The sequence below is a fragment of the Hemiscyllium ocellatum genome, chromosome 43 (genome assembly GCF_020745735.1).
Source record: "Hemiscyllium ocellatum isolate sHemOce1 chromosome 43, sHemOce1.pat.X.cur, whole genome shotgun sequence".
In the NCBI taxonomy this organism is placed as follows: Eukaryota; Metazoa; Chordata; class Chondrichthyes; order Orectolobiformes; family Hemiscylliidae; genus Hemiscyllium; species Hemiscyllium ocellatum.
In genome coordinates this window covers 20253921-20277168 of record NC_083443.1, presented here as the reverse complement: position 1 = coordinate 20277168, position 23248 = coordinate 20253921, and the positions used below count along the sequence as shown (strand labels likewise).

Genomic DNA, 23248 nt, shown 5'->3' with positions numbered 1-23248 from the left:
ACTTGCCCTCCAAAAGAGATCTGTTTTGTGACATTGATTTTGGATTATAAGGGTAAATTACTCTTGAAGTGGAGTACAGTCATATCATTGAATTAAGTGTCCTTGACACACACGTTCAAAGTTACATTACTGGTTGTGTTTAGATTCTTGCTTTTCTATATATGCATGTCATGTTAATTATTGAACGCAAGTATTCAGATAATTTTAATTGTGTTGTTACACTACCTTTAGAGTTGCACATTCCTATGACTCTATGTGCAGTTATCTGTAAAATAATGGTTCTCAAAACTTGAGGTCAAGGTGCATAAAGGAACTAGACTACCAAGTCAGATAAATGGTCGATGACCACAACATGTATTGATTTTCTGTGCCACATAAGGATCCATGTGAGGATTAATTAAAATAATATTGTGGATTTTTCTGATGCCATTTACTTAGCTTGCCTTTAGTTTGAAGATGTCAGTTCAATGTGTGTTCTTCTATCTAACCTTAAGTAAATGACACTGAAAAGGTCAATGGAGTTATATTTTACAAATTTTAAGATCACAATAATTATCTTGAGTTAATTTGATATTGCTAAGGTCAGTACTGCGTGCTCTACACTATTTGTAATTTGGTCAAGGTCAAATTAGTTAATGTAGAAAATGAAGTTGTGCTGACGTAACAGGTTTCTACCACACATGACTGTCTACTGCTTTTTGTTTTCAGTTGACACTTTTGTTTCTGAATTTATTTTATTGTTATTACATAACAAGGCTACAAGTTAAAAATGTGTTGCTGGTTAAAGCACAGCAGGTTAGGCAACATCCAAGGAATAGGAAATTCGACGTTTCGGGCATAAGCCCTTCATCAGGAATGAGGAGAGGGTGCCAGGCAGGCTAAGATAAAAGGTAGGGAGGAGGGACTTGGGGATGGGGCGATGGAGATGTGATAGGTGGAAGGAGGTCAAGGTGAGGGTGATAGGCCGGAGTGGGGTGGGGGTGGAGAGGTTAGGAAGAAGATTGCAGGTTAGGAGGGCGGTGCTGAGTTGAGGGAACCGACTGAGACAAGGTGGGGGGAGGGGAAATGAGGAAACTGGAGAAATCTGAGTTCATCCCTTGTGGTTGGAGGGTTCCCAGGCAGAAGATGAGGCGTTCTTCCTCCAACCGTCGTGTTGTTATGTTTTGCCGGTGGAGGAGTCCAAGGACCTGCATGTCCTCGGTGGAGTGGGAGGGAGAGTTAAAGTGTTGAGCCACGGGGTGGTTGGGTTGGTTGGTCTGGGCGTCCCTGAGGTGTTCTCTGAAGCGTTCCGCAAGTAAGCGGCCCGTCTCCCCAATGTAGAGGAGGCCACATCGGGTGCAGCGGATGCAATAGATGATGTGTGTGCAGGTACAGGTGAACTTGTGGCGGATATGGAAGGATCCCTTGGGGCCTTGGAGGGAAGTGAGGGAGGAGGTGTGGGCGCAAGTTTTACATTTCCTGCGGTTGCAGGGGAAGGTGCCGGGAGTGGAGGTTGGGTTGGTGGGGGGTGTGGACCTGACGAGGGAGTCACGAAGGGAGTGGTCTTTGTGGAACGCTAATAGGGGAGGGGAGGGAAATATATCCATGTGGTGGGGTCCGTTTGGAGGTGGCGGAAATGACGGCGGATGATACGTTGTATACGGAGGTTGGTGGGGTGGTAGGTGAGAACCAGTAAGGTTCTCTCTTGGTGGCGGTTGGAGGGGCGGGACTCAAGGGCGGAGGAGCAGGAAGTGGAGGAGATGCGGTGGAGGGCATCGTCGATCACGTTTGGGGGGAATCTGCGGTCCTTGAAGAAGGAGGCCATCTGGGCTGTGCGGTGTTGGAACTGGTCCTCCTGGGAGCAGATGCAGCGGAGACGAAGGAATTGGGAATATGGGATAGAGTTTTTACAGGGGGCAGGGTGGGAGGAGGTGTAGTCCAGATAGCTGTGTGAGTCAGTCGGTTTATAGTAGATGTCTGTGTTGAGTCAGTCGCCTGAGATAGAAATGGAAAGGTCTAGGAAGGGGAGGGAGGAGTCTGAGACAGTCCAGGTGAAATTGAGGTCGGGATGGAAGGTGTTGGTAAAGTTGATGAACTGTTCAACCTCCTCGTGGGAGCACGAGGCAGCGCCGATACAGTCATCGATGTAGCGGAGGCTACAAGTTACCCATGAAAGCTAACCGAGTTTTTAGAAAATGTTTGCAGTCACAATTAAAATCATAAAGTTCTTGTCAGAATTAAAACATCAGTGTCTATGACTCCTTGAAATGTGCTCCAGCATAAGACGATAAGTAATTTTAAAATGAAGGGCCTTAGTTGACCACTAACAGGTTGCTTGTTAAAACTTTTGAATCGGTACTTTTTTAATATACTCCAATCTAAGTAAGATAATTTCATACAGTTTGGAAAATATGTTTCAGCATTTTAATTTCTAACTTAACCATGTTGCTTTGATTATGCAAAAGATGAACATCATCTTGTGAATGATTTAATAATTTGCATTATTTATTATATATATTTTAGCAAAAATAGGAGAAGAGGGCAGAATGAGAAGGTGTACAAATCCAGTGTTCCAAGTTTAGATTTTCTATCACGACCAGCTTCATAAGAGACCACCACAAATACTTAAAGCACCCAAGAACTGTTTTGGTTGCATGGAAAATAATTTTCTGTAGTCTTTAAATACACTTAGAACGATTATAATTATCTTATAAATATAGTTATAAGAGTCATACAGCATGGAAACAGACCGTTTGGTCCAACCAATCCATGCTGACCATGTTCTCAAACGAAATGGGTCCTACCTGCTAGCATTTGGCCCATATCCTTTCAAACATTTCTGATTCATGTATTTACCTAAATATCTTTGAAAGTTTGTAATTTTACCCATATCGACCAATTCTTCTGGAAGTTCATTCCATACATGAAGCACTATATACAATTTTTTAAAAAAAGCCCCCATGTCTTTTTTAAATCTTTCTCCTCTAACCATCAAAACATGTCCCCTTGTCTTGAAATCCCCATCTTGGGAAAAGACACCTGCTAATCACCATTATTTATACCCCTCATGATTTTATAAATTTTTGATGTCATATATTTTAAATCCCATGTGATTGACTTTTTACCAATTAGTGTACCATGTGGAACCTTATCAAAGGCTTTACTAAAGCTGCAAATGTGTTGCTGGTCAAAGCACAGCAGGTTAGGCAGCATCTCAGGAATAGAGAATTCGACGTTTCGAGCATAAGCCCTTCATCAGGAATAAGTAGTAAACATTGTCTATTGCTCCTCCCTTACCAATCATCTTGGTTACTTCCTCAAAAACTCCAAAGAGGTTTGTGAGACACCATTTCCCTTGCACAAAACATGCTGACTATCCCGAATCATTCCTTGCCTCTCCAAATGCATATAAATCCTATTTTCCAGAATCACTTCTCATGACTGACCCATTGCCCGAGTCAGACTCACGGGTTAATAGTTCCCAGGCTTATCCTTGCATCCAATTGCTGTAATATAATTATGTTAAGTGGTGGCATGGTGGATCAGTGGTTCGCATTGCTGCCTCTCAGCACCAGGGACCTGGGTTCCATTCCAGCCTTGGATGACTGTCTGTGTAGAGTCTGCACGTTTGTCAGCATGGTTTTCTTCGGAGTGCTGCCATTTATCTCCACAAGATGTGCATGTTTGGTGTATCAGTCATGCTAAATTGCCCATCGTGTCCAGGGATGTGCAGGCTCAGTGGGTTAACATGGGAAATGCAGGGTTACAGGGATAGGGGGGAGTGTTGATCTGAGTGGGATGCTTCTCGTAGGGTGAGTGTCAACTTGATGGGCCAAATGGCCTGCTTCCAGACTGTAGGGATTTTATATGACATTATTATAACCTTTTTAAATATATGTTTAAAAGTACTAGATATTTAAAGATGTTCATGACCAGAGTTAATAATTGAATTATTGAACTTGGAATGGGTGAGAGCAGGTGAACTTTTGAAGTATACTTGGAAGCTTTATTGTTGCAACATTGACAGAAGTCTGATCCTGTGCTTAATCCTGTAATTTCTGCTAAAATCATGGTGATAGAAAAAAGATTTCCAGTAGAACTTTGTGGTATGTATTTATATTCCCTTCACATGAAAAATGTGTTCACTTTTCTGATAGATTTAACTCCAAACCATCTAATTTTGAGTTTAAAGTTAATACCAGGTGGAGCAAAGTATTTCCTTCCAATATTGTTACTCACTGCTCACATTTCCCTCAAGTGCATGCATATCATGTGCATTCTGCACAATTCAGAGGAGACCAAAGACTGTAGAATACTGGAACTTAAAATGGCAGATGCCTCTGAAAATGAGGTGTGCAAAATGATATGCAGGGAGCAATTTGAGCAAAGATCTTGTTGTTCTTCTATAGCCAGTTACCTGGTTATCAAAATATTTCTTCACAATCATCTTATAAAATTATTAGAATTTAATCAAAATATTCTTTGAGGCCACCTGTTCCCAGTATACAACAAAAGACTATGTGCTGCTGTGTTATCAGCATTTTAAGATTAAAGATTTAAGATTAAATTAGATTAGATTCCCTACAGTGTGGAAACAGGCCCTTCAGCCCAACCAGTCCACGCTGACCCTCCGAAGAGTAACCCACCCAGACCCATTTCACCTTTGACTAATGCACCTAACACTATGGGCAATTTAGCATGACCAATTCACCTGACTTGCACATCTTTGAACTGTGGGAGGAAACCAGAGCATCCGGAGGAAACCCACGCAGACATGGGGAGAATGTGCAAACTCCACACAGACAGTCGCCCAAGGCTGGAATCGAACCTGGGACCCTGGTGCTGTGAGGCAGCAGTGCTAACCACTGAGCCACCCTGCCGCCCTAAAGTCTTTTCATAAGTCTCTCCGTGGCACAATCAATAGGAAAGCATGTCGCTCTGACCTAGTCTTCCACAAGATACAGGTACCTGGCCATTTATCAGGCACATCATTTGAGGTTTGGCATTTTGGAATTTTGTAGAATTTTGAAGAGGTGCTTATGCCCCTGGGAAGTAGTGAGAAGTTGAGTATTGTTAGGAAGTCTAAAGCATGTGCGGTGCCTTTAAGACAGAGGGTGTTATTCTGAGCTGAGGGATTTTGACAGCTTGTGTCTGATACTAGCTGACAGAGTCACCGAGTACTGAGAACTGAAAGTATGTAGCAATTGACAGTAGGGTTATTAACATTAGCTAGGATTTGGTTGTTTTTTTAATGTAACCAATTAATTTTAAATGTACCCAAATACCAAAAACGAATTGAGCTTAGATTTGATTGTATTGACAACATTGGTCCAAATGGATGGTAGAAGTATTGGGATTTATAAAGAAGAGTATTTTCAAAATTGCTCAGAGCTAACCACCCATCTAACGTGAACAGCTCTCAAAAAAAGGAACCATTTATTTAAAAGGTACCAAGACAGTGATAGCTAGCAATACTCGCAGTAAAAGGAAAGAAGATGACAAAGGAGAAGACAGTAGATTCAGGAGGAAGAGAAAGGAAGGCTGAAGGAAGAAGAGAAGATCGTCTGTGTACTTTAAGAGATTAAGCACTAGTTTACAGTTGTTATTGTGTTATTGGAGCAGCATATTAATAGAACTGGGGTCATCTCAGAGGTAGTGGTTACTTAGGGGGAAAGAGTGTTTGGTTTATTAATAGTTTTGTTCGTGTTCGCCGTTAGGGTTAAATAAATAAAGTGTTACTTTTTATTTGTTTTATGGAAATCGTGATCTTTCATTTATTCATATGTTTTTATTCATATTCATTTATGAGGCAAGGTGATCTTCTTTGGGTGTTTTAGTTGAATTCGCAGAGGTGTTTGACCTTTGTATTGTTTGACTAATTCAATGTCAAAACAAATCCAATTTGGAACCATGTTAAAAATTTGGTTAATATGTCCATTGTACACCTTATCTTTGAAGTAGTATCACTGCAGACTGGTACAAACTCAAAAAATGCACTCAATAGGCTAGAGTTAACCATCAAAAATTTGAGTGACCACTAAAGGCTCAGACTTAAGATTTCTGAAACCCTGTAGAAAATGTACTGTGAGCCGGTTCATTCAGTCGTGTTTGGAAATTTCCTCTTGCATTTGTTTGCCTGCCCTCCAAAATCAAAAATAAATTCAATTAAAATAGACTTATTGACAACCGGTGGGTGATTTTGTTGGTGGGTAATAAATCCAGTTGTCAAAGTCAAGATCGGATTTATCCATTCTGATGTTATCGTAGTCATGTCATAAAGATCAGAAGTGCCACTTACTGAGCTGCTTTTTGCTGCAGATTTAATTTTCCATGACTTCTGGCATTTCTAAACAGGGAAGCGTACATATACGTTTAAAAATAGTTCAAAAAATATTTTCTTGTCAGGAGACTCATCCATTCCATGTCAGCAGTAATAGCTTCCTGAGTTATTTCTTTGCTCAGCTTCACTGGGCACAATATTTCAGGTTACAGAAAAGCTAGGAAGAATATTGGATGTTGATGTATCTCAATAAAGTTTAGAAAACTGCAACTAAAAGCAACTGATGTGTGGAGAAGTATTGCAAACTTGAAACAAACTATATATTAACATGACTGCTTCATGATCTGTGATCTATGACCTGGCCGTTTTACAAAAACAAATCAACTGTCCAATTAGGCCACAGTATGAGGAGCTGGAGAGCTGAATATTTACTGCCAGTCTGTGCAGTAAATATTCGGCTAAATAAAAAAAGACAAAAGAACTACAGGTGATGGAAATGAGAAGCAGAAATTGCTGGAAAAAGTCAGCAGATCTGGTTGCATCTATGGAGAGAAATCAGAATTAATGTTTCTATCTTATGGGAGAAGATGCCAGATTTGCTCCACGGAAAGCCTTATGGAAGTGTTTTTTATTGCTGATAGCACAGCAGCACGTGATCTTTTCTTATACACTGAAGAATTGGTGGCCTGGAAGAATATTTCAATTAAGTTCTAATCATTTTATCAGTTGACTGTGAAGAAAGGTTTTGATGACTAGATACATTACCACTTCCAGGTACAGTATACACAGAAATTACTGGAAAAGTTTAGCAGGTATGGCTGCATCTGTGGAGAGAAATCAGTTTATGATTCTGGTCCAGTGACCTTTCTTCAGAACAGTTAACTTTGCTTTCTGTCCACAGATGCTGCCAGACCTGCTGACTATTTTCAGCAATTTTAGTTTTTTATAATGTTTGTTTTCATTCCACTCCACGTTGAAAATCTGTGGTTTTTACTGCAAGAAAATGTGTCTGCTGTGGATACGTGAAGGAAATTTAGTCAGATTAAACATAAAATAGGCAGTGAAAAAGTTGGATGATTATTCTACCACTGTGTTCTCTCCTTATTTTTGTCTTCCTACCCTTTACCCTATAGTAAAAAGTGAGGTCTGCAGATGCTGGAGATCAGAGCTGAAAATGTGTTGCTGGTTAAAGCGCAGCAGGTCAGGCAGCATCCAAGGAACAGGAGATTCGACGTTAGCCCTTCATCCTGATGAAGAGCTTATGCCCGAAATGTCGAATTTCCTGTTCCTTGGATGCTGCCTGACCTGCTGCACTTTAACCAGCAACACATTTTCAGCTCCTGCACCTATAACCTAACTTCCCTCCCTTCCTCCAAACCAGTTATTTGCTCTGTCTTCCTTAACACCCACCTTTTCCCATCTCTGTTTCTTCCCCATCTTTTCCTCAGTGCCACCTGTTCCACTGTCCCCATGTCTTCCTCCACTTCACTTTCTTCTTTCCATCAATTCAAATTTTCATGTTTTCCTCTTCATCCCCACCATCCTTTCGTGCTGTCTTTTCACCTATTTGAAATCATTTTCTGGAATTATAAGTACTTTGACATCAGAACGTTGTTGTAGAATAGCCAAGTTGGAAAATAATGAAAGGGTCACAAATAAAACTAATCAACACAAGTATCAGTTAAGATAAAACAGATTTGTTGAAGCTTCCAATTTCCATCATGTAGGTGGATTTAATAAATTGAATGGACCTTGGATAAGAACTCTGATCAGGCTACACAATGGTATGGCATATTCAGCACAGTATTCAAATTAACAAGAAAATATTTCATTACATAGTACTGAATAAAATAATAACGTGCAGTTAATTCTGTGATCAAATCTGATGTACAGATAAATGGCATTTAGGAGGTTGAGGTAAATATGACATGAAGAGTAAAAATGTAACCAGTGCAGGTACGACGGTCAAATGGCCACCTCCTGACTACAATCCTTCTGCGCTATAATAATTCTGTGATTAATTTTGCATTTTTTTATTCATACTGATTGGCTTCACTCTCCCAAACAATCATTCCTTTCCTGTGAAAATATCTGGTAGAGCTCACTAGGGAACATGCCATTCTGGATTTGATGATAACAGATTAATTAGGGAGCTTAAGCTGAAGGAAACCCTTGGGGACAGTGCACATAATATGATAGAATTCAGCCTACAGTTTGAGAGGGAGAAGTTGGAGTTAGATGTGATGAGATTGCAGTAGAATGAAGATAACTGCAAACAGCTCAGGGAGGAGTTGACCAGTGTTGATTGGAAGGACAGCTGAGCAGAGCAGATGGTGGAGCAGCATTGGCAGGGAGTTTCTGGGTTGATTGGCAGAAATTTATCCCATGAAAGAAGAAACAGACTAAGGGCAGGATGAGACAATTGTGGCTGACCAGGGAAGTCAGACAGCAGAAAAGCAAAAGAAGCAGCATACAAGGTGGTGAAGATTTGTGGGAAGCCAGGAGATCAGGAGCCCTTTAAAAATCAGCAGAGGATAACAAAATGCAATAAGATGGGAGATGATTAAATATGAGAGAAAGCTAGTTAGTAATGTAAAAGAAGATTGCAAGAATTTTTTTAGGTTTCTAAAAGATATGAGAGAGGTAAGAATAACATTGGGCCGCTGGAAAGTAAGGCTGGAGACGTTATAATGGTGGAGGAACTGAATAGGTAGTTTGCATCCGTCTTCACTGTCGAAGACGCCAGCAACATGACAACTTCAAAATAGTCAGGGACAGAGATGAGTTTAGTGGCCATCAAGGGGAAGAAGGTACAGGGAAAAGTTCTGATGGTGGATAAATCACCTGGTCCAGATGGACTACAACTGTTCTGAAGAAGATAGCTGAGGATTTTGTAAAAGCAGAGATGGTGATCTTTCCAGTATCTTTGGGGACAAGGAGGCTCCCAAAGCACTGGAAAATGACTCGTGTAACATGCCCATTTAAAAAGGTGAGAGGAGCAGAAGACAGGCCAGTTGGCTTGACTTCAGTCATTGCTAAGATTTTTGAGTCCATTATTGAGGATGAAGTTGTGGAGTACTTAGAAGTGCATGGTTAAAAAAAAAAGGAGCTGAGCAAGCACAGTTTGATCAGCAGACAGTCATGCCTGACAAATTTGTTAGGATTCTTTTGAGGAGGTAACAAGCAAGTTAGAGAAAGGAGAGTCGGTGATTGTGATCTGTCTACATTTCTGCAAGGCATTTTACAAAGTGTCGTAAGAGCACTGCTAAAAAGAAAATAAATTATAATTATTTTGACAAAAGAAAGTTAGTCGTTTTGATAGAATATCCAAATTGGAAGGTGATGAGAGAAGGGTCACAAATCTTGCCAAAAACACAACTATCAATTAAGATCAAACAGATTTGTTGAAGTTCCTAATTTTCATCAAATACGAGGACTTAAGAAATTGAATGGAGTGTGGAGAAGAACTCTGATTTGAGTACACACTGGTATGACATGTTTGGCAGAAAGGGCAAGGTACTGGCATGGATAGAGGATTAACTGCATGGCAGAAGGTAGAGAGTATAGGTAAAGAGCACTAGTTCAGGATGGCACCCAGTGATGAGTAGAATTCTGCAGGGATCAATTTTGGGACAACAATTATTCATAACTGTTAACAATCTGGATGAAGGTACAGAGGCCATTGTTGCAAAATTTGCAGATGATGCAAATATAGTAGGGGGAAAGGTAGTGCTAAGGAAGCGGGGAGACTGCCAAAAGATTTGTACATGCTAGGAGAGTGAGCAAAGTATGGCAGGTGGAATATAACATGGGAAACATTGCAAGGAAATGCAGTTTAGTAAGAAGAATAGAGCATGTGGGCTATTATCTAAGCAGGGAAAGACTTCGGAAATCTGAAGCACAAAGGGACTTGAGGGTCCCAGTTCAGGATTCTCTTAAAATTAGCGTGCAGATTCAGTTTGCGTTTGTTTTCCTAACATGTTCGGCTTCATTTCAAGAGGGCTAGAATACAAGAGTAATAATGTACTGCCGAAGTGCATAAGGCATTGGCCATGCTGTATTTGGAATATTGTGAGCAGTTTTGGACCCTATATGAGAAAGTCCAACATCAGAATGTCCTAAGTCCAGAGGAGCTTCACAAGAATGATCCTGAGAATGGAGAACTTTTCATATGAGGAGCAGTTGAGGACTCTGAGTCTGTACACAATGATGTTCAGAAGGATGAAAGAGAATCTGATTGAGGCTTGCAGAATACTGAGAAACCTGGATAGAGTGAACGTGACAAACATGCTTCCACTCGTAGGAGAAAATACGATCCAAAGGCACAGCTTCAGATTGAACAACCTTTTAGACTGAGATGATGATTTTGTTCAGCCAGTGGGTGGTTAATCTTTGGAACTCATTGCTGCAGATGGCTGTGGATGCCAAGTCATTTGGTGCATTTAAGACTGATAAGTTCTTGATTGTACAAAGGATCAAGGGTTATGGGATGAAGTGTGGAGATTGAAGTTGAGAAAAGCCATCATCAAATGGTGGAGCAGGCTTGATGGGCTGATTGGCTTAGTTCTATTCTCATGTCTTATGACCTTTATAACACACTCATCCTTGTCTTATGGTAGTATAAGGTGATTTGGTTTTGATTTTATTTAAGTCACAATTTTTCTTGGGGAATCGAGAAGGGCAAATGGAAAATAATGTTTTATTTTAAAAACCATTGTCGGTTCAAGGGAATAAATTTAAACAACTATATAAAAGTACTTAAGATGAAGGTAAACAGATGAATTTTCTCCAAGAAATTAGTTTTAATTGATGGCATTCAGAGCTGTAAGATGTGGCTGCTTAACGAATTACCAGAACAATACTGGACCCACAGCAATAAACTTAAATTTTGTATGCCAAAAAAAATCCTTTGCTATGCCAGTTGCCATTGTCACCAGTAGAAAAACAAATCTTCAAAAGTTTTATTATAAATATTCCCTATTCAGGAAAATAGAATAATATGTTGTGAGACTGTTTACTACATCAGTTGGAGCTACATTTTGCTTGCAAGATTTAAAGCAACAAATTATGCAGATCAGCATGTTCTACCTTCATGGGTGCCAGCTCACCAGATTAAATCACACAACAATTTAGCCATAAAGTACGGTACCCAGTGCAATTGGATACTAACTGACACCTGCATACATGGTTATGATTTTACTTATGGAACTCCACACAACTACAACACAGAGAGCAAACAGTTTGTTCTTTCAAAAGGATTTCCATTGTCTCAATTGTTCTGGAGTGGTTATGCAGTATAGCCTCGACTGGTGTCAAGATTTATGGTTGTAAGCTGCATACTCCGTAACTTCACTTCGTACCATTTGCAAACATGCACGTATGACAGAGGAAGACAGACTGTGGCCAATCTTGAAGGCCATCTCGTCCAGCTGTACAGTTTGGACACAGACCCTTTGGTCCAACTCTTCAATGCAGACCAGATATCCTAAATTAATCTAGTCTCATTTTCCAGCATTTGGCCTATACCCCTCTAAATCCTTTCTAGTCATATAGCCATCCAGATGCTTTTTAAATGTTGGAATTGTACCAGCCTCCTCCACTTCCTCTGGCAGCTCATTCCAGAAATGCACCATCCTCTGTGTGAAAAAAACTGCCCCGTGGGAACCTGTTAAATCGTTCCCCTCTCACCTTAAACCTATACCCTCTTGTTTTGGACTCCGTTATCCTGAGGAAAAAGACCTTGGCTATTCACCTTATCTATGCCCCTCATGATTTTATAAACTTCTATAAGGTCACTCCTCAGTCTCAGAAGCTCCAAATCCTCTAACCCTGGCAACATTCTTAACTTTTTTCTGAACTCTTTCAAGTTACATAACATCCTTCCTATAGCAAGAAGACAGAACTAAACACAGTACTGCAAAAGTAGCTTGACCAATGTCCTGAACAGCCAAAACATGACCTTCCAACTTTTATACTCAATGCGCTGACTAATAAAGGCAAGAATACCAAACGTCTTCACTATCCTATCGACCTGCGACTAGACTTTCAAGGAACAATGAACCTGCACTGTAAGGTCTTTTTTTTTGGCAGCACTCCTCAGGTCCTTAACATTTAAGTGTATAACTCCTGCCCTGATTTGCCTAGCAAAATGCAGTTCCTCACAATTATGTAAATTAAACTCCCTCTGCCACTCTTCAGCCCATTGGCCCATCTGATCAAGATTCCGTTGTATTCTGAGGTAACCTCTTTTGCTGTCTGCTACATTGCCACACCTCCAATTTTGGTGTCACCTACAAATTTATTCACATTCAAACCGCTTATATAACTGACAAAAAAGCAGTGGACCCAGCACTGATCTCTTTGGTGCACCCCTTGATTCAACCAAGTCCAATTTCTCATTTCCCATTACTCAAAAGTTCTCTTACAACAACCATGAAATTGCCTTTCTTCATTTTGCCTTTGGGAAGTGATGGCCTAATGGTATTATCACTGAACTATTAATCCAGAAACCCAGGTCACTTCTGTGAATGTGGATTCAAAGCCTGTCATGGGGTTTAGTGAAATTTGAATTCAATAAAAATCTAATATAAAGTTTAATGATGACCATTGTTGCTTATTGGGGAAAGTCCCCTCCGGTTCATAAAGGTCCTTTTAAAGAAAGAAATGCAATTGTTACTTGGTCTGGCCTTCATGTAAGTCCAGACCACAGTAATATGGTTGACTCTCTAATTGCCCTCCAAGCAATTAGAGATGAGCAATAAATGCTAGCCAGCAACGCCTTTGTCCTGTGAGTGAATTTTAGAAAGCTGCAAACGTAAGTGATAACACGAAATCCAAATGTAAAATCTTGTGCATTCTCAAAGTGCCTATCTTGTACTGTACCTTTCTGTATTCGGATGCTGATTCAGAATTCCTCATACTCTGCTGGGATAGAGTTCCCGAAGCAATGTTTGGCGGCATGAGGTATATTTTCCAAGTGGCTTCCAGATTCAAGATGTCAGCTGTCTGAATTTCCATGATGACATTTTTGGTTACTACAATTAAGAGTTTACAAAGGGTCAAATTAGATTAAAATAATACTTCATTGGTTATGTTAGGTAATTTTGTAATGTACTAAACATCATATGTGTTTTTGGTTTTTTTTAGGCCAGAAGAAATCAGAGAGGCAGCCTTCTTATGGTTTTAATTTCATACCTGACTTGCTCTTTAAATTCAGTTATTTAGAAAGGTTAAAAGTGGGGTTTATTCTCTTCCACCTTGAATCGATCACCATTTTTGTGTAAATATTTTAGATTATGTTGTTTTTGTCAAGTTGCTCAATTGTTTCAAACTTTTGTTTGAGGAATATTTGGTAAACCTCAAACAAATATAATGTGCCTTGTACTCTTGTTGATATCCCCTTTTGTTCATGCACTCTTCCTTTCGTCATCTGAAATGAAGTGCACTTTAGGACTATAAGAGAAGCTGCAAGAGAAATTGCAAAAACACATCTGCTAAGCAAAACATTTAATGTTTTTGACTGGGGTAAATCAAAAATTGTTTTCTTTTGAATATTGGCTGCATTAAATGTAATAGCTATGACATTGCAGCTTCGAACCAACCAGTTCATGAATTTGTATGCACAGTCTTGATCTGACATCGTTTAGGATTGAACAAAGCAGTGATCCCACTTTGAGCAATTGCATGTAAAACTATAGTTTTTATTAATATGAATGGTTTTGCTTGGGCTTTGTTTCAAATAAATTATCTCCTCTTTTAATGGGATTTTTGCGTTATTTTCTATATTTGTGGGATCATGAAGTAAAGCAATTTTGAGATTTTGCAGATTTTTTTCTAAAACTTAATTTACCGCAGGAAAGAACTTGGCAATGTTTTTCAAAGCCAGTTACGGGTGTAGTTACTGTTGTTAGGTAAGTAAATGAAGCAGAAAATGTTTGAACAGCAAGATTGCATAAATGTAACCAATGCAGAACATATTAATTGTTGTCTGTATCTTGATGTTCATATTTATTTGCCATCAAGCTTTCACATGCATTCAAGTTTAAAATGATAATTTTGCCACTTGTCTAACCTTTGGAATGCATGCGCAGGTATAAGTTTTATTCAAGCTTATGAAATGTCTGTGGTGACAACTTGCTCAACAACTAATGAGAGTGAATTTCCTGTGTTACGAGCAAGTCTTGAGTGTTTACTTCTGCATCTAACTTTTTTAATCAGGTCTCTCACTCTTTTGGATTTTTTTATAGGTTTGAAGAACTTGTAAAGAAGTTCAAAGTGGAGTATTATGCTGGTGGCTCTACCCAGAATTCAGTTAAAGTGGCCCAGGTTTGTCTTTACTCAACAGTACCAGAGATAATGACTGACTAAATTCTTTCTGATTTTTCTTTACAGAAAATATGTTGTTTGTGTTTGAAGACACATATATGCTATATTTAATTTGCCACAAGTCTAACTGATTTTAGTGTTACAGCAAAATAAGTGAGGTGACTGTGCCATCTCAGATTGTGTCTGGGAAAGCAACATAGCTTTTTTTTGCTGGAAGAATTACTGTCGCAGCACCAGAAGCTTGAGGGAAATTTGCTTGCCGTTCATTTTGCCTACTTGTATGGATCAGAAATGAAGCTTTTCTGTTTAATAGATATAGTCAGCTGTAGGAAAAGACCATAAATCCCAGAAAGGCTCAAATCCCATTCACATAGCAGCATGAGAAAATTCCATAGGGAATTTCTTTTATTTATTACTGATAATTTTGTTTTTAGTTATTGTGTGTTTTACTGTGCTTGGAATCTGCTTAAACATTTAATGTTGGCCATCCATCTTATTCCAAGTTATTTTTCTACAACTCACTGTTTCCAAATTGTGCCCATTCACGTTCAGACTTCCTAGTAGACCTGACTGCAGAAGAGTCGCAACCTCAGCCGATATTTCCTCAAACCAGCAATTCTGCAAACACTGATCCTCCCATTGTTGTGATCAACGACCATACAAATAATAAAACGTGGGCCTCTCTGGTCTGTGTAGTCTGCTACTAGACTAAATAATACCTTTATGCACTGGGACTTCAAAGACTCTATTCTTCAGAGAAACTGTGAAATTACATTTATAACATTGTAGGATAAATTCAGCAATTCTATCCTTCAAACAGTGAGTTTGATGGAGCGTGTTGTAGCCCCCTGCCATCCCCCCCATTTATTTGTCACAGCCTTGTTTGGTCATTCGCTGTAGAAGCCCCCACCTTGATCATTTGCTGTTGCCCCCCTGTTAGTTATCTGCGTAGCCCCTCTGCACTCCTGGCTGTCTGCATTAGTCCCTTTGGCCATGCGCTGTAGCCTCCATCGAAGTCATAATGTGGATCTCAACATAATTTTGGGGAGCATATTTTGCTTCAACTTCAATTTAGGAAGAATGGAGTTCAGTAGAAATAATCCAGTGTGCACTGTTCAGTATAGTTCACTGTTGCCCTTCTGGAATATCTTGCTCAAGTTCAGCAGGTGAGGATATCTTGCATCCCATTCAATTATCTACGTATGACTATCCAAACTACCCATTCCCAACTGCTTCCCTAACTTCAAAGAATGAGGTAAATTTATCTCTTGGAGCAAAAGGTTTCAAGGAATACAGGGGAGAGCGGAAGTAAGTTATTGAGCTTGGTGATCAGCCATGATCATATTGTATGGTGGAGCAGGCTTAAGGGGTCAAATGGTCTATTCCTATCTTCTATGTTCTTAATGCTACTGACTGCAGCAAAAACAGTCAACTCAATACAGTATGTAACCAAGGCTGATGCAAAACTAAGTTTGGAGGAGAACTACTAGATACCAAGTAAGACGAATAAAGATTATAAACAAATGACAAACTGACCACCTTTTACAAAGGTGCATAAGTATTTCAGCTAAAATTAAACTAATAATCAAAACCTTGTGTGTGTGTGAGTAATTGGAATTGCCCTTCATGGGGGAAGGGCAGGCTGTATAATCTTGCGTGCACAAGCAGTTAAGGCCAGAATTTGCAAAATTAGTAGGAAACCAGAAATGAAGGATGTGTATCTGAGTGCACATAGCATTCAGTAAGCTGGATAACTTACCAGTTCAAATAGTCAAATTTTATTACCTGGTAGCCATTTCAAAGTTATAATTACTAGGTGATCAAGGCTGGGATCTCAATATTGAAGGGTACCCTTATGTTTTGGAAGAACAGTAGGATAGGAAAGCTGATGGTATTTAAAGATATGCATGCAGTAGTGAGTATTTGCCTTAGTTCTGAACATGTGGATTTTGAGCAGAATGTTAGAGGTCTGATTAATGTCGGTTATGATAGGATGTGTGGCAGAATCAAATAGGAAGTCCAGCGAGGATCATTTCAACACTGGGTGCATCTCTTTCCATGTTGTAAGCTTTATGCACATAACAGTAGCAAGTATTTTTATTGAGCAATGCTGAGTTGCCAATTCAGGTGAATTATTGCTTTGTAAATACAATCATTCTTCTGTATCCTCAAGGGTTCTGTTCCTGAGAACCCCTGTGAATGATGAAATTCAGGAGTACAGAGCTTGTTGAAAATACAGGTTAAAGATAGGTCAAAAATTGTGGATTTTTGTGATCTTTGTTATTATTTTTTGGGGTGGATAGATGAATTCATAATTTGTGATTTTATTGATACAGGATTCACTGTACTTGGTTGACAGCCCAATTTGCCTCATGAATATTCAGTTTTTTATGACTTTGACAAAACACAACCTTGAAACCAAAGTGGGAAACTGGCAGTTCAACTGGGGCTACTTGCTCCAAACAATCTCCATGTTGGTGTTTGACCAAACAGCATCTCAGGACACAATCCATGTGCGCCAGCTGCATGCACATTTTTGTCTGTTGAAATTGACATTTGATGTCTGCCAACTCATTAACCCTCAGCACCTCTCTGATGCAGTGCAGGCTGCTTACAAAGTACAGACTTGCATTGCTGTCACACCAGAAACACTCATCAGCTATAGCAGGGACACCTGCATGCCCAAACAGATGCCCCACTTAAAGATGGTCCAGACTATAACTCAAGGCACCTCACTTTCTCTGGTGTTTACCTGCATACTCATAGCATCCATCTTTGCCTTGATGTGGAATATTGTTTTCCTGTTGTATGTAGGTCCAGCCTGAGCGTGCCATATTCATCCTAGCATGTTGTGCTTTGCACAATTGGAGCAAGTAATAAGGCGAATTTTTAGAATGGATTAAGGTGTTTAAAGACTTAAGAGCAGTTTACATTTGTTCAATACTTTGCATCAGTTGTATGATACTTTGATCTTTTACTCTCAATTCTGTATCCTATGATCCTGTCCCACGAGCTACCTGGTGAAGGAGCAGTCCTCTGAAAGCTTGTACTCCCAAATAAACCTGTTGAAATGTAAGCTGGTGTTGTGTGATTTTTTATCTTTGTCCACTCCAATTCAACACCAGCACCTCCACATCATGGCTAATAATCTGTGCAATTTAGCCTTCAAAATATTCAGTGGTACTGCCTCTATTTTTGTCTGTGGTAGAAAATTTCACAGACTGATGATTCACTGAGGGGGAAAAAAAAATCACATGTCCACCTTAAATAAGTGGCCCCTTATTTTTAAACCCTGTCCTCTTGCACTAGTCTCTCTCACAAGGCAAAACATCCATCTTGTCAAGTTTCTTCAGGCTCTTGTATGTTTCAAATAAGATCACCTTTCATTATTCTTCCAATTTGTCCAAATTCTTCATACTGAGATTTCGTTAAATGAAACTTCCTAAACTGCTTCTAATCCAGTCATACCCTTTCTGAAGCAAGGAGATATAAACTGTGTATAATACTTTTGATGTGGTCTCCCCAGAGCCCTCGATAATTATAGCAAAACCTTACTTCCATATTCTACTTCTCTTGAATGTTCAGCAATATTCTATCCCCTAATTATTTACTGTATATAAGAATTAGCAGGAGTGGGAAATTTAACTCATTGACCCTGCCCCACCATTTCACACAATCATGACTGATCTTATCTCAGTCTCAAGTCTACTTTCCTGTCCACCATAAACAGGTTATGCTGTCCTTGGCTTTTTTTTTCCCAGAGAGGTTGTCAATGACGGACTCTGAAAAGTCTGGAGGTTGAAGGGTTTTAGGGCCAAGATGATAATAGCTAACAGATACTGCCTCAGGCAGAAGGAATTCAAGTTTTTTTAAAAAAATGTACAATGAAAGGAGTGTGGCCAGTTCTTTCAGCTCAGCTTTTCTCTGGTTTGGTTTTTTTTAGCATTAGTGTGAGGAAAAGCTGTTGGACCCACAGAAGCAGGTCCAGGCTGATATTCTGTCTCTCTGACTTGTCTCCTGTAAGAACTTGTTTGATTTTACCTTTTGTGCCGAGGGGTGTTAATCGGGAGTTTTGCAAGTATCTGGATCAGGATCATTAAGTTGGGATAGTCTGTTGGGTTTTCAGATAGAATAGGCCATTCGGTATTCTCTTTTTTCTGTTCTTTGTGTTTCTTTCAGTGATCTTGTAAATAAATTCTGTTTTGTTTAAAATTGAGTGGTTTGACCAGCTGATTCTCTCCTGGAATATCTGCGTTACCCCTGCTTAAAACAGCAAACAAAAGTAGAGTCTGGGCTACCTCCTTGAAATGTTTTGAGGGGTCTGGCCTGGTCCATAGCATGTTCTGGCATCCACTACACTCTGGGATAGTGAATTCCAGAGATTTACAGCCCTTTGAGTGGAATAGCTTACCTGCTACCCCTACATTAAAATTATGATGTTTCATTCTAGATTGTCCCCACGAGGAAACATCTGTTCCGGGTCTACTTTGTCAATCCCCTTTTGCATCTTTTATACCTCAAATACATCTCTTGTAATGCTGCTAAACTCCAGAGGATCCTGAACTGCTCAAATCACTCTTTGTAAGACAAACCCCTCATCTTTGCAATCTGTAAAGTGAATGTCCTCTTAACTTCCACCAATGCCACTATATCCTTCCTCAACAAAGAGACTAAAATTGTTCTAAATGCTGCAGGTGCAGTCTCATGAATGCCTTGTACAGTTGCAGCAACATTCCCTTTTATATCTTCAACAATTAACATCAAATTTCCACTTGCCTTCCTTATTACTACTGTAATTGCGTACTAGTTTTGTGTACTTCTCACATAAGGGTATACAGATCCCTCTGCACTAAAACACTGAGGTTTCTCTCCATTTAGATAACGAGCTGCCTTCACATTTATTCAATTGAAATGGGTATTGTTCCAAATTTTGGCCCGTTCATCTAACCTGGGCGACACGGTGGCACAGTGGTTGGCACTGTTGCCTCACAGTGCCAGAGACCTGGGTTCAGTTCCCACCTCGGGCGACTGACTGTGTGGAGTTTGCACGTTCTCCCCATGTCTGTGTGGCATGTCTGTGTGGGTTTCCTCTGGGTGTTCCAGTTTCCTCCCACAGTCCAAAAATGTGCAGGCTAGGTGAATTGGCCATGCAAAATTGCCCGTAGTGTTAGGTGAAGGGGTAAGTGTAGGGGAATGGGTTTGGGTGGGTTGCGCTTCAGTGGGTCGGTGTGGACTTGTTGGGCCGAAGGGCCTGTTTCCACACTGTAAGTAATCTAGTCTAATCATATCCATTTGTAATTTTTTTTATTTCATTGCAAGTTACTTTCCCATTTGTTAGTGTCGTGTGCAAATTTGACAATAGTATTTTCTGTCCCTTCATCCATGTAATTAATGTAGATTGTAAAAAGTTGGGCCCATGAGACGAAACCCTGTGAGACCCTACTAATTTCACTAAAACATCCATTTTTCTCAACTCTTCTGGTTCTTGTTGCAATCCTGTAGCAAAGCTAATAAATTACTCCTAACCCTATGTGATCTTATTTTGTATGTTAAGCTTTCATGCAACACCTCACCAGATGCCTCTGGAAGTCCACCTGTACAACATGTACAGGTTTCCCATTATCCACATTGTTTGTTACATCTTTTAAAAAAACTCTACCAATTTAGTCAAACATAATTTATGCTTCATAAAATTAGGCTGACTCTGTTGGATTGCATTTTGACTTTGCAAATGTCCTGTTATTAGTTCCTTAACAAAATTCTAACAATTTCCTGAAGACATATGTTAAACAAACTGGTCCGTGATATCTTACTATCTGCTTCCCTCTGTTTTTGAATAAGGGTGTTACATTAGCATGTTCCCAATCCACCAGAACCTTTCCTGAATCTTAGGTCCTTTGGATTATTATAATAAATGGATCCTCTATCTCTGCTGCCGCTCCATTCAAATCCCTAGGATGTTCACCATTAGGCTCTGGGGATCTGTCTGGCTTCACTTCCAATAACTTTACAGCAATCAAATTATCCCAGAGCATTTGCCTCTCTACCACATCCACAGGGTTGACCAAACTATTTATTTCAATTCCTAATTTTGAGAGTTTGGCATTCTCTTCCTTACTTAGTCACAACTGAGTGTTGACGTCATCAGCTTCAACTAATCCTTTCAGAATTCTAACCAAAGACTTTGTGTGTAGAACTTTAAATTTAAAATCCTTCCTCTGAGGTAACCTATTTGCTAACTTTATTGAGAAACGGATTCATCCATCTAAACCAAGAATTCTATGAACTGAAGACAAACTTCTCAAGTTTTGGGTATTTTCCTGACCTTTCTAAACAGGAAGTATGCTTATGCCCCTCAACATTTATTCTATCTGCTTATAAAGCCCTCAATGCAAACAAACCCCAATTATTACCCCATGGACTCTTCCTTCCCCCCACCCCCCCCATCCCCTCAATTTTTTTAAAAAAATAAATAAAAATTCAAACTATTTTGGGATATCTGGTCAGCGTGGACGGGTTGGACTGAAGGGTCTGTTTACATGCTGTGCATCTCTATGACTCTATAATAATTAAGCCCCCTCTTAGACAGAACAAAATCCACAATTATATATTATATATAAAATCACATAACCTACATCACAAATATGATTTCACTATCATTGACCATGGTGACTTTATCTGATTTCTTTGAGAGTTTCTAAGTGCTCCAATATACTTGCGTAGTTATAGACTTGAGCATTTTCCTGATGATGTTAGTCCACCTAATCTGTTCTTTGCTGTTTTCTGACTCCTTCCTGGTTGAATAGAGGAGTTACATTCATTCTTTTTTCCTAATCTGAAGAGTCAAAGAGATGTCCAGCATGGAAACAAACTCTTCAGTCCAGATATCCTAAATCTTGTCCCATTTGCCAGCACTTTGCCCATATCTCTCTCTACCCCTTCTATTCATTATACCCATCTGATGCCTTATAAATGTTGTAATTGTACCAGCCTCCACCACTTCCTCTAGCAGCTCATTCCATACACCCACACATCACCCTCTGCATGACAAAGTTGCCCTTTAGGTCCCTTTTAAATCTTTCCCCTCTCGCCCCAAACCTATGCTCTCTCAGTCTGGGCTGCCTAACCCAGGGAAAATATCTTGTCTATTTACCCTATACATGATCCTCATGATTTTATAAACCACTATAAGGTCACCCCTCAGCCTCAGACACTTCAGGGAAAACAGCCCAAGCTTATCAGCTTCTCCCTATAGCTCAAACTCTCCAACCCTGGCAACATCCTTGTAAATCTTTTCTGAACCCTTTCAAGTTTCACAATATCCTTCCTGTAGGAGGGAGACCAGAATTGCGCACACTGTTTCAAAAGTGGCCTAGCCAATGTCCTGTATAGCTGCAACATGACCTCCCAACTCCTATACTCAATGCTCTGACTAATACAGGAAAGCATCCTTCAATCAAATGTGCAGTGACCTGTGCTAATATCATATTATATATCACTTCTTGTAATGCACTCGAGGAAAGTGTCCTGCTTTCAGTGAATTATTTAAATGTAAGATGTTTTCATTTTTGTATGTTAAAGTTGGGGGGGTGGAATTAAGGTACAAAGGTGGTCAGGAATTCAGATTCACAAACTTTGAATGTGGCAAGATGAATTGTTAGAGTGAAAGGATAAAGTTTACAGTATCATAGATTTTATAAATATAACATGGAGTATAAAAGCGAAGAATGTTAAGGAAGCCAATTTTATTGTAACTGCATGGCCAAATCTGCCTTTCTAAAAATACGGCTTGGTATCATAAACTTTATAGCAGACAAACAAAACTTCCTTTTAAGGCAAAGCAGTCAAAAGTTTTTTGAAAAAAAAACGAGAATAACGGGGACCTTGAAAGGAAACAGCTCTGGCTGTTGTGGCTTCTCGCATGTTTTAGAAGTGATTTGCCATCTTTTCCTTCTCCCTGTAAACCTCATAACTTCAAACTGAAGAACTATGTAATTTATTCATGTTCCTTCAAAGTCCCAGAGCGGAAGTTGGAATTGAAAGTTGGTTCTATTTTGATTAGCATTTGCTTTCATTTTGAATTTCATGATTTTAATAACTGATATAAATGATTACAAGAAATTTCTTTGATTCTTTGACTAAGATGCACGACCTCATTCAGGGATTTAAAGCACAGTGGAAGCTACTTCAAATTCATCATATAGAATCAGTTGCCAAATATTGGAAATGGTTCATGTGCTGTCGGATTAGCACTCAGTGTATTGGTTGCTTTTCTGGAATACTGTTTGCTCATTTAGTCTTACCCTGGATAGACACAGTATTGGAGCTCTTGGAAAGCTACAGACATAATTGCTTCACAGTGATTGGTAGCTGGACTTTTTTTATTCAAGTCTACAGACAGAGCAGATCTACGGAACAAGTCTACAGAAATTCACCCAAGATCCTTAGACAGCCCCTTCCAAACCCATGACCACTTCCATCTAAGAAAGGCAACAGGAACTTGGGAACCATCTGCAAGTTCCCCTCTAAACCAATCACCACCCTGACTTGGAAATATTCTGCCATTGCTTCACATTCGTTGGGTCAAAATCCTGGAATTGCCTCCCTACTAGCATTGTGGGTCAACCCACAGCAAGTGGACTGCAGTGATTCAAGAAGGCAGCT

At 39.6% G+C, this 23248-nt stretch overlaps 1 protein-coding gene across 3 annotated transcripts in view; it reads left to right on the top strand.

The window, feature by feature from the left end:
• Positions 1-23248, top strand: part of adka (adenosine kinase a) — a 275680-nt gene that overhangs the window by 93258 nt on the left and 159174 nt on the right. For all 3 annotated transcript variants that reach the window (XM_060854345.1, XM_060854347.1, XM_060854346.1), the window contains exon 4: positions 14506-14584. In XM_060854345.1, coding sequence (XP_060710328.1) covers positions 14506-14584 — 79 coding nt within the window. The remainder of the gene's footprint in view (positions 1-14505; positions 14585-23248) is intronic.